Source organism: Montipora capricornis, chromosome 9 (assembly GCF_036669925.1).
Source record: "Montipora capricornis isolate CH-2021 chromosome 9, ASM3666992v2, whole genome shotgun sequence".
Lineage (NCBI taxonomy): Eukaryota > Metazoa > Cnidaria > Anthozoa > Scleractinia > Acroporidae > Montipora > Montipora capricornis.
This window is the reverse complement of record NC_090891.1, coordinates 42,599,479-42,611,978: the sequence shown is the minus strand read 5'-3', so window position 1 is coordinate 42,611,978 and position 12,500 is coordinate 42,599,479. Positions and strand designations below refer to the sequence as shown.

The window sequence follows — 12,500 nt, the reverse complement described above, 5'->3', positions numbered from 1 at the left end:
ACGCCCGACGTGAAAAAGGCCACAGAAAAAAAGACATAAGGCTTCGTGAGAAAAAGGCAACACTGAGCTATGAAGACCCTTAGCTTCTTTATGGCATAATATTAAGTCTTACCTTTGCCAGCCTCCTAAGATTTTATTTTGTCTAGATCTAACTTCAGACGATTTTACTTACTCGTCAATGGGACCCCTTTGGAGCGAAATGGTTAAAAACGGCCACGTCCTTCTTTACCCTTTTCCTCGAAAGTGTAACAATTACAGATTTTGCTCTGTCTGATGCCGTATGATTTTAGTGTTCATTGGGGAACCCCTTAGGGGCGAAAACATTAACAAGATGCATCAATCATGGATTAAATTTACGAGACATTTTCAACTTTCTTGTCCATATCTGCAAAGACCTTTTTTCAAATGTGAATCTTCTTAACGGCTTGCCTTCCCCCTCAAAACAATGTTGAGAGTTGCACTTCTTCCAGAACAACCGTGATTGTTTTTAATTTTAGAGGGGGTGGGGGGAGGCAGCATTGTGGTCCTTGTCCAACACAGGAATTCGAATCTAGTGAATCATCGACGATGATTCATGTGATGATGCATTTGTCCTATCTGAATCATATTATGGTTTGATCAGTACCCAAGACATCATACTACGATTGTTTCTGTTCATTTAATCATCACCATGATCCTAAGAGGTCTCTTGAAATCATATCTGGGATCATGATTATGATATATAGTGATAATAATTATAAATAATTTCAACTGAGAAAGTAAGATCATGTCTGGAATCATAACCATGATTTCTAGCAGTAAGAATCATAAATCATGTCTGGAATCAGAACTGTGATTTATATGGGTAAGAGTCAGAGCTATGATGTGAACTGGGAAACGGAAGTCATGTCTCAAATAGTAAACATGATTTATAGGTGTCTAACTGTGATAAGAATCATAGCTGTGGTTCCAGAGCCAAGTTGTTTGAAGCTCTATTAGCACTATAATCGAGGTTAAGTACTATTGCAACGTTGGTATTTTAAGCCAGAGATTATAAGCAATAACAAACATTTAAAAATTATGGTAATTTAATCTCTAATCAACACTATTCAGCTACTGATCATACAACATGTCATGTGAGTTCTCTAACTAAAGATAATTTCATCATCAAACACTACATGTACACTAGCATAATAATTTATCTTACTACTGCAGCAACAAAACTGTTTTGTTACATGGTTCTGAATAAAACTTTCAAAGGCCCAGTATCCCCATCAAAGCTTTGCAGTCGTCGTTTTTTCGTTCAAAACGATGATTAAAACAAAAAGTAATGATGACCAAAAAACTTTTTTTGGGGATAGAGAAAAAAAGTTCAGATGAAATAGGAATTGTTCCACAAATTCTCTCACATACACCCACCTGGGATGATACTGGGCCTTTCAAATTTCTGCAACCACTCTCCTCTGGTGAAATGTAAAACACTCTCAACTATGTTGTCCGGGGTTGTAGATTTAGCTTTGATGTTTGTTTGTTTGTTTTTTTGTTTCCAGTTTCATGGAGCAACAGTTTCGAATTTAGCTTGTATAAAGAGGGAGTTGTCCTGAACATAACCCCCACCCTTTAGCAATTCACTTGGTACCATCACATCAAACTGGAACACCCTGTTCTCATGTTCTCCACGGGGCCTCGAGTTCCAATTTTGTTGTAGTACTAGTTGTTTTTCTGGGAGGGTTGCGGTGATGTTTTTCCTCTCATTTGAATTTTCTCGTTGATCCAATACGGTAATTGTTGCCCGTTTAGCAAAAGGCCATTTCAAAAAGGAATCAAAGTCGCCTTTCATTATAATCAAGTAAATCTTCATGCAATTGTCTCTCTCAAGTTGAAAATAACTCAGCTCCAAACGCAATCTAACTTTATAGCTACATTCACCAGTATAAAATGGACAACTTTCTCGTAACGCTTTTGAGCCGGATCCTCTTTTACAATACTTAATTTTCTCTTCGATTCCACTGAAGCCATCAATCTTCCACATGTAAATGAAGGGCTTATTTTCAAGAGCATGGATCCTCTCTTCATGTTTCTTTGTGGTCTCCTTGAACCGCTCTTTAGTATTTTGCAACTGTTCTTCTGTCTTCTCAAGGTGTTCTTTAGTTTTCCGCAACTCTTCCTTAGCGTTCTTCAAATTTGTACAGACCAAGTCAAGATGCATTCGCATTTTAGAGTTTAGATGAGATTCAATTTCAGGTCGCGGAACCTGCAGTAAAAATACCTTCTCACTAAATGTATAATGAAAGGAAAAGGTTGCGCGTTCTATTGAGATGAAATGTGCAGACTTCTAAACCAACTATTTATAATCACGATTGTACTTAAAGAGTCTGAGTTGTTACATGTTCGGCCTGGCGAATGAAATGAAGAAATATCTTTTCAATGTTGACTCTATCGGGGATACTCGAGAAACATTCCAGTGCTCCTTTGCAGGTGTCGAACATACGACAGCCTTCCGATGACTGGTTCGGATGCTCTACCACTGAGCTATAGGAGACTCGTGGTAGCGAGGCCAACAAAACAAGATTCATGTGACAATTGTCCCTTCATAATGCTGGGATCTAAATTGTCGAAATGGAGCATACTTGCAATTGCACTGAAAGAGATGTTATATGTTAACCCCAGTGAATGAAACGAAGAGATTCGTGGTATCATGATATGAAGTCATTCATTGTTTCAAGTCGTTCCGAAACTAAAACGTGCATTTAGTGTCTATAAATCAAACGCCCATGAGTTATGGACTTATTTAAGTGTCAACTTAATTTAGCGCTGAGGCATTGGGGACACTGTACAACAATCAAATCCATTCAAGTAATATCAAATCGTTCGTCGGCTTTTGAGGAGAGGGGAAAACCGGAGTACTTGGAGAAAAGCCTCTCGAAGCAGAGTAGAGAACCAACAAACTCAACCCACATGTAAGACCAAGTTTAAGAATCGAACCCAGCCCACATTAATGGGAGGAGAGTGCTCTCACCATTGCGCCATCATCCCGGAAGTAATATAAAAAGAGACTTAAAATTTAGCGTCACGAGTTCTCGTCCTCTACAGTACTTCAAATACCTTTTTGTTGCAGCCCATCTCAGCAAAGGGGCAGGGAATTGGTGCCAGAGAACAGTTATTCTCAGTATGCGATGAAATCTTTAGAACAAATTGAAATTCAGTATTTCACGAGAGTGCATTTGACATTCAGTCAAGTATCTTACCCCATCAAAACTTCCCTAATCGAAGCTGATTCAGTTTTCTTTCAAACGTTAGTTCACTAGATGCATTGGCTTCATTTTGGACGTATACTTGTTTCTTATTTTGTATCTGAGGTTTCTTTAATGAATCCGCAACCCAAAAAAGAGACGAAAATAAAGGACTGGTACCCATTTTGGCACTTTTGAATTGAGCTTCAAAACAAATTTGAGACTACTTTGATTTCACATCGCCGAGTTCAGTGATTGGCTAAAAATTCTGACGCCACAACATGATTTTAGCCAATCGGAGGTAAAACCAATTATAACTTGCTCGTACGTTTAGAGCCGCTGCGTCATGATTGGTTCATAGTGTTTTAGTCCTCTCTTTTGATTGGCCAAAGTGACAGTTTTGGGTCTTACCTAACGCCCAGGATGCAGAGGAGTTTTGTTGGATCGTACGGGACAAAATCTCACCTCGGTAATTCCAAAATGTGTTTTCTTTGTAAAAAAAGATTGCAAAAATGAAGTCCTCCTGAATTGCGAACGTTCGTTATTCAGGAGGATTTCATTTTTGCTATCTTTATTGTACAATGTAAACATATTTGGGAATTAAGGAGGTGAGAGTGTCGTGAACGATCCAAAAAGTTGAAACTGCTCTGCAGCCTTTGCTTAACGACACTAACTTTTGCCTGACAACACATTTCTAGCTAATCGGAGGTAAAATGACTTGCTCGCTCGCGTTTCTTCCCACCCTTGGAGCTGCTCTGCGTTATGATTGGTTCATACTGTGTTATTCGTCTGTTGTGATTGGCCAAAGTCACAGCTTTGGGTCAGGCTTCACGACATTAAACTGAACTAACTATTTACTTGCAAGCAACTGGTATAAGGACTGGATTCTAAAATCAAACCTCCTCTCTTGGGACGAGTTCTCCACAACAATTTGGACAGTTCACTGGAAATCTTCTACACTCACTGTCATGATCCTAAAATGCATAAGCTTTCGTTAGATTGCGACTTTGCTGTCTATGGATTTTTTTCCACTGTCACGAGCGAATGCAAACCGGTTAACTAAAGAAGTGTAGCATTAAACTACAACGCCTGAGGTCGTTGATTTAATTCCAGCCGGACCAACATACTCAGGGACGGTTTTATAACAATTGAAGAGAAAGTGCTGCCCTTGTAGTCAAGCAAATGGTTCAACTTTCAAGTCTTAAGGGATAAGAAGGTTAAAATTAACACCCTGTCTTACAATTCTTGTTGGTTAAAAATTCTCTAGGACATTAAAGAACTTCAAACACTGTTCGCTGAGAGTAGAGCAAAAATTTCCCGGTTGTGTGGCCTGGACCTTAAATCCTATTGTCTTTCACCCCGCTCATTTGTACAAAACCATTTAAAAAATCATCATGCGGCGTCTTTCAGATTCTTGGGATTCTTTTTCCAAATCGACACCGTAGTAATTTCAATTCTCCAGGCAAATCCCAGAAGTACGTGCGGCTCGTGAAGGCAAATATGCCGTGTTAAAGGAAGCATGGATTTGAGGGGAGGGTTACCGCCTCTGAGAAGCCGAGGTGCTGCCAGCGCAATCACCAACGAAGGTGAAGTTACAGTTAGCCCTAATACCAACCTCTTTTGATCTGAGTTCGCCAGTCCATTGACAACCTCTTGGACACTTGATGACAAAAGAACGAACCTTTCTTTCAGCTGCTTTGTCTGGGAAGATGTCCTTAAATAAAAACAACGCAAGTGGAGTTTTACTGCTTTAACCCACATTTTGCTAAAGGGGAACACAAAGGGAAAAAAGGAAATCTCATATCATTGGACGATGTTTGTTTGTTTGTTTTGACTTGTGCAAGCTTGTAAGGGGCTTTGACAATGTGTTGCTCCGGCTCATTTGCTAAATAAATGAAATGCAACTATAGTACTGAGCTATAAACTGTTCGTTGGTGTAAGTGAGGGCGTATATCGCCCAAACGTAACCTGTATGACAGGTCACTTTTATGGACGTTCGCGCGAAAATCTTCCCACATTGAAATTTGTTTCATTTCTCGCCTGAAGTTAGGCCATAAATTAATTATTCCAAAAATGAAAAAAATTTGGTAGGTCAAGGCAAGGGAAAAGTGCTTTAATTTCGATAGATAGGTCATCATAACGAGATGTAACCTCATCTACCCATTCGTCGAAAATCATAGAATTAATATGTTAGAGTGAAGGTTTCTGTGCACAGAAATATGAGAGTGGGTTTTTTAGATAATTGCATGCCGCTGGGGATGTTGTAAACAGTAGAGTTAATCCTCAACGAGCGTTTTAGCAAGCGCTAACCCGCTGTAACCACTTCCGGAACTCAGGGCACAAGGAAAGAAAAATTTTAAGAAAAGGTAACTCATTAGATCGTGATTTTTTTCATTTTATCATATTTTGCAGATTGTAAGAAGAGCAAGTGATTCATGTCTTAAAAAATAGGGGTCACCGATTATCTAAACGAGTAAAATCGACGTGGTGTTGCGAAGCTCTTGGAAAATTTGCCTGACCTGTCGGGGAAGGACTGGAACCCAAGACAGGATCGCTCGATCGAAGAAAAAGGTTTTGTAGCGTATAGCAACGAAGTTTCAAGCAGGCGTTATCTTTATTTGGTTAGTGTTTTGTATCATATCTCTCCATTACCGTCTTTCTAGTCTTCTGGAGTGTGATTTTTGTGAAATTTTTAACTGTTTCCTCATGGGTCCGCACTATTCGAGTGGATTAGACAGAGAAGATAATTCTGGGCTATTTTCATGCAAGTAAAGGAAAAGAACTTCAAAAACATGCATTCAGTATGCATTGAGCTAAGAAGTTCGTAAGGTAATAAGAAACATTTTAAAAAACCAACCCCATTAAATTTACACAACATCGCTGACTACAACTAACCTTCCTCGAGTTTTCAAAACTTTCAACCACTACTCGATTAGAGACCTTTTCCAGCCTCCCGTTCCTTTCTCTTTAACGTTTCGTGATGAATTGGAAATCAATGTGCCATTCTTTAACCGACCTGGAAATTTTTCCCCGGCGTTTTTGTCGCCATAATATCTTAACTAGTGCTTGAAGTAATGCGTGACATATTACATAAAAAGAGCGAAGCATTTGATTAAGAACACTATTTCCTTTCTGTATAAATTAACAAGAGGCAATGGACCATACAAATCAGTTAACTCTCTAACTGGGCACAACTTCCTACATTAGTTCTCCTCGAAGTGACAACTTCATCTAAATCAAGTTCCTGTATTCTTGTTTCTGTGAAGAATGCCAACATATCATTATATTCATCCCTTTATTTTTCACTTGCCTCACACACAGAACTTACTTTGTCACGTATCAGGACGTTTTGGTCCAGAGGGCAAGTGAGCTGTTGTCCATCTCGCTCCTGTCTGTTTATTGAATAAATTATATCCTCAAGTGAATAATTTGCCATTAATTAAGTCCCCCGAGGTTGGAGATGCCGGCTTAAAAAAGCACAAAGGCGAGGAGGAAGGGTTACCACAGATCCAGGGTTGCTATAGCGATCACATTTCTTGTTTTTTTGCACAAATTGCCCGTTGCAATGAACCAGAGGGCAACTTTATTCAGTCTATTCACGGTAATTTGTCGTCGGCCGCAAAAGTTCCAAAGGCATGAAAGAATTTGAAATACAGCGCTGCTGCTATTCAGGCAGTTCACAGAGTGTCCCAATAGATCGTTTTTCTCTGGCGGGAGAAAGCATGTGCATTGAGTCAACGCTTGGATATTCAAATGAAATGGTCTTCGGCCGTTTGGTGCTGAACGAACTTGTGGTTTATTCCGGCTTCCTTATTACCCGTTCGCAACTTATGCCTTTCCTATATGGTACCTTCACGCCCAGTATTCTGTAGACAAGGGGCCTTATTGAATATACGATGACTTCAGCCTAAATGCAAATATTCGCTAGTTTTCTACCCGGAAGACGTTATCCTGCGTTAACTTCGTATCTGTGCGATACCAAAACGACAAAGTTACCCTCAGTTACCTCATGAAGTGTCTTTCAAGGCACAGTTCGCAGAATCTGTGTCCACATCCCCTGGTTTGAACCGGCACTTTTAATGGCAGACGGCAAATTGGGCACAACCAGTCGTCTTCTATAGCATCCACAAATTCGTCATCGTAACCGCCAAATGCACCACTCCCTTGCTGTTCCGCCATGTTCTGATGTTTGATTGTTATGGTTCAGTTCTAGAACCCTTGCATCTGATCACATGATATGCATCCGCGCCGGGGCGTAACAGACAATGAAAATAAGCTCATGGAACGTCGAAACGACAAGTTTCCGTTTTCTGTTCTTGCCACGAGAACATAAAATTCATATCTTCGAGCCAACGTGTAAGGTTCTTTTTATTATATGGAGACTAAATATTGAATATTTCCGATTTTATTGTGTTTCAAAGTAGTCAAGTTTTACAAATACGGCTGGGCTTTATAGCAAACAGAAAATACAAAAGTACTTGGTGCCAAGTATATAGAAACACTAAACTCAATCAAGCAAAATTCTGCGAGCTAATGTTACACCTAAATACTGAAAAGATTACTGACTTTGACTTGAATCATCAGATACATTGATTGTCAGTTTCTTTTCACAACGAAAAAGGCGAGAATCGTGACGTCGTTGAACGATACGCCACTCGGGTCCCGAGGTTGGAGAGGCCAATCTACGAGTGGTTTAGTTCCCAGTAAAACATTCTCCTCCATATAATAATAACATATTCTTCAAGTCCGCATTGAATTTTTCTCAAGAAGAAAACTCGTGTTTTCAACTTTTCTTATACATCACTGAAATTTACAGATGACCATAATTAAGGAACAAAAAGATTGCTGATAACCGCACAGAACAAGAAAGAAATGTAATTCAACTAAATAACTAGCACCATGCGAAGTAAGCTTCTATTTTGTGAGTGCTTGTGTTTCCACAAGATGAGTCAATATAAAAATATTTTCTCAGCGCTGACCAAATGACATCTAGTACGCAATCAGATTGGCTATGCAGGCGCGTATTACAGATGGCCATGATAGAGCCATCTTTTTTCTTTGCATGCGGTCTTAAAAAAAACATTGTCCGCTAAAATTACCCTAAAAGGGTTAGCCACTGGGCACTGCTACATGTAAGACAATATACGTAAGACTGCTCGCTATAACAATAAGGCTATCAGTTTTGCTGACTCCTATTTACCAATGAAATTAAGAACTTTAGGAAAACAATTGAGATATTTTGTTTCCTCAGACCGTGAAAGGCCACCTTTTCGCAATTCTTATACAGTGTTCAAACTTTTCGAGTACTAAAGCAACACTAATCGGTTAGATTGAAATGCTTATAACCCAAAAACAGGCCCCGTGACATGAATTTTCTTTAATGTCACTATAATTATGAAACGGTCATTAGGACATTAGACAAAAATTTTCCCAAATTTTGCAAAAGAAACAAACAAACAGACAAACAACGGAAGGATCATGCAGGCACTTTAAATTTTGTTTTAAAGTTTGATCCAGCAAAATGTTAGTTTCCGAAGCCGTTATCAAACACCTTAACACCGCAAAAACACTAGATTGGCAAGACCAACTCATCTCACTTCGCCATGTCCATCGCCAGGCAGTTTCGTAATGAAGTAATCAATTAGTTTGCAGAATTTTTACTTCAAATTTTCATCGAAACCTCCTAATCTCAAGATGAGATAAATAATCTTAATTCGCTCTGATTTGATTCCCTGCCCCGCCACTACTTCTTTGAGGCCGACCCTGAACAAAGAAATGCAAAAAGCGTCATGAACTAAAATTTCCGTTATTGTGTCTTTATGACTCGATTACTGAGTTATTGACAGCAAAAGTTTACTCGTCCCAGGCTTGACTTTAAAATATGCTCCCAAACTCCGACATGAGCCTGCCAACGTGTTGCACCCCGAAACGTACTGCAAATTCCATTGGAACCGACAGGCAACTTCCCGTAAAATGGGGATATCTTGCGCGCGCGCGCAGGCAATGCGAAGATGGAAGTGGACGTTTCTGTGCAGTGTAGCTGACCAGTGCCGGATCGATCACGATATCGCCGAATGTCCCCATACACTATAACGATATCTTCTGGTGCTCCCAAAGGAGGGTTCTGAATGTCGCCACCGCACCCATAACATCATCGTGTAACTTTAGTAGCTGCTACCCACTTCAGCTGGAAAGAACTGGTGTTTGGACCCGGCATTCCAACAATTTGACCTGCATAGGACTGCTGCTGTTGACTTGAGTAAATGACGCTGGGGTTTTTACCATCCAAGTGGCTTGTTAATGCGATATTATGATTGATAAATGAAGAGGGGTACTGACCGTGACTTGCTAGAAAAACACCGTTTGACAGACCAACAGCTGAGTGCAAAATGTTGTTCAAACCGATCTGGTTATGGGGAGCAGAAGACTGCGAAAAACTTGAGTCGAAGCTTGGCGCGGTATGGCCCTGATTCACGTTTGCTAGCCCACTACTTCGGTGATTTACATGCATTGCAGGTATCTGATTATCGAACGCTATCGAAGGGCGCTGATCGTGAAGTGCATGGGAGTCCTCCTTAGCATGTTTAGGAGAATGCGTTGACGAATCTTCAAGTAAATCAGCGGTCTCGTGGACAGGCTGAGATTTGGCGTTTGTCCTCTTCCGTTTGCTTGGAAAGTCCAAAATCGATACAATTTTACATGTACATGGTTACATTTAAGCTTCCTGGCTTGAATTTGGACTGATTTTTTGCCATTTGTCATAACCAACTAAGGTGAAATAGTGAAATCAAGATTGCGGATCTGATGACGTCATACGACGTCAGCGACATCCAAAATATATAGCTCAAGCTAAGGGTTTTGCACTCCATGTAAATTTATTTTCCTGTGACTAAACTTAACGAAAAAATGCCTTGGGGGTCGATCAACACCCCCCCCCCCCCCCCTCAAAATGAACCGGGTACGGGGTTGCTGGCGTGCACAAAGGCTTGCAGGGCTTATCATTGAATTAACGCTTCCTTTATGAGAAAAACATTCGTATTACTTTTATCTATTCTTATGTATCCGTATGTCAGTCGTACGTTACTCGTATGTTAGTCGTATGTTAGTCCTAAGTATTCGTATGTATCCGTATGTTCCGTATGTTACTCGTATGTTACCCGCATGTACTCGTGTGGTGTTTTAGTCATGATCCTGTTCAGATAACCAAATTCCATGAAATACATCACTTTTTAGCAAACAGCTCTCTCGGCCGCCGTGTAAATGTCGCATCACGCAAAGCTTAAAGGGTTGTCTGTCTGTCACAAAAACAAGGGCCCTTTATTTGTGCCATATATCTGTCGTTAAGTAGAACGTCTTTCCATTAATACTTGATAACGGTAGGACAAATATTTATCGCTGTGAATCTCAATTTAAAAACTTCACAGACTGTAGTTCAGATGAATCAAGGCGGTTCGATTCTTCTGTCGGTGTAGCGGATCTTAAAGAGTAAGAATCGAGATTTGAACCGCTCCACTAGCACGCTAAACAGATATGCTTTAGCGTGCGATATAATTACAATGATTACATTGATGTTAGTTGATTACTCAATAAGTCCCAGACCTTCCCGCTTTTAAACAGTCCCTGTTCAAAAGATTCCAGCTTTTAAAGAATTGTCATTTTAAAGATCCCGCTTTTAAAGATTCTCCATTTTAAACGGATTCCCGCTTTTAAAGATTCTCCATTTTAAAGATTCCCGCTTTTAAAGATCCCCCGTTCCCCATTCCCCATGCCCATTCTACCATTCCCCGTTCCTCGTTTTAAAGATAGCCCTAATGAAACACTAGATCATTCACGAAAGGCGAGATTTTCAAATTTAACCAGAGCCACAGTGATCTTTTCACCTGTGAAAATAACATGTTATCTTCACGTGTGAAGATATCATTTTTTCGCACGAAAGCTCACTTTGGTATTTCATTGGTGTTTATATAATAAATTAACATATCATACACTGAATTTTAATATATCGAGAGTGGCCTATTCTTGGATTTCACATGACGTCACGGTCGCCATGTTGGTGTCCCCAGACAATGAAATGGCGGCCATGTTGGTGTCCCGATCCAATCCTCCGGGAATTGAAAGCTATTATTATGCTGACGTCTTCTTTTGTTTTCGTTGAAAAACATGGTTGTTGATCACGTGAATGAGCCCAAGAATTGGCTGGATGCAGTTGGCTATGTACAAGTGCCAGGGACTACCAGGATCCAATTCAATGAGTGCTCAGAACAAGTCTTGAACCGGTTGAGAACGCCGAAACGACGGTTTTAACTTCGTCATCGTTGACGAAGGAAAAATAACATAGAAACGACTTTTACGTAAGAAACAAGTCTGCTTAATAAGTTATAAAATTCAGTTACGACCAAAAAAGAACAAACTCTCTGGATTGTGTACTCCTTTAACTGCATGCATACTAGCCAGGAGGGTCCAGGGAAGCTTTAAAGGTGCACTACCTCCAATCATTGGAACCGCAAGTAAATCTTCGAGATTGTTTCGATGTGCTACGGTCTCTTCGAGTTTGGGAACGATACCAGTGTATTGCCAGTCTTTTAAAAGGCTCGCGGCAAGGCAAACTACAATACAAATATTAATACGAAATCTTTATTTAAACTTATGACAAAAGATTGCAACTACAAAACTATCGGCCAGAAAAAATTAATAAATTCACAATTATGGAAACTATAAAGCTATACTGAAACTATATTACAAGTATTGAGAAAAACTAGCTAATTATAACAATACGGAAATAAACGAAAGCGTACAAGGATACATAACGTACAACACAAAAGTTAATCATTTCAAAAGACGTAGAACTCGTTATTAATTTCAAGGTGAGAAAGGGTGCATCGCAACGCAGGTAATAATTTGACGTAGAGAGGAGGGACGTTGAAGAGTTTGCTACCAGTAAGAGACAGGGAGCGAGGGCTATGCGTGATGGTCCTAACACTCGGAATCAGAGTGAACAGTAACTACCGGTTTTCGGAAGATTAAATAAGGTCGGCCGCTGCATAGTTAATAGAGAGCTTACGCAAGGACGACGACGCCGCCAACGAGAACGTCGTCTAAAAATATTGTTCCCCGTTGTTGTTATAATTTCGTTATAACCCAGAGTCGTTTGGAAAGGAAAGTGTGTATCAACATTGCTGCAATAGAATTGGCATGAACGGTGTGGTTGCTTGGGAAAAAAATCAAGATGGTTCGTCAGGTTCTCACGTCCTCTACACAACCTCGAATTTGGTCAATTCACGTCTTGTC

The 12,500-nt window shown here is 40.0% G+C and overlaps 1 protein-coding gene across 3 annotated transcripts in view; it reads right to left on the bottom strand.

Annotated features, from left to right (window-relative positions):
• LOC138015079 (TNF receptor-associated factor 6-like) overlaps positions 1 to 7,411 on the bottom strand; it is a 29,070-nt gene extending 21,659 nt beyond the window's left edge. The window contains exons 1-6 of one of the 3 annotated variants that reach the window (XM_068861989.1): positions 7,219 to 7,411; positions 6,541 to 6,604; positions 4,828 to 4,926; positions 4,112 to 4,186; positions 3,085 to 3,162; positions 859 to 2,233 (exon numbers count right to left, since the gene is read on the bottom strand). In XM_068861989.1, coding sequence (XP_068718090.1) covers positions 1,532 to 2,233; positions 3,085 to 3,162; positions 4,112 to 4,186; positions 4,828 to 4,926; positions 6,541 to 6,604; positions 7,219 to 7,391 — 1,191 coding nt within the window. In that variant the 5' untranslated portion in view covers positions 7,392 to 7,411 and the 3' untranslated portion in view covers positions 859 to 1,531. Of the gene's footprint in view, positions 1 to 857; positions 2,234 to 3,084; positions 3,163 to 4,111; positions 4,187 to 4,827; positions 4,927 to 6,540; positions 6,605 to 7,218 lie in introns of those variants that run through there. The other 2 variants (XM_068861991.1, XM_068861990.1) reach the window with 2 other exon arrangements.
• Between the last annotated feature and the right edge of the window lie 5,089 nt (positions 7,412 to 12,500).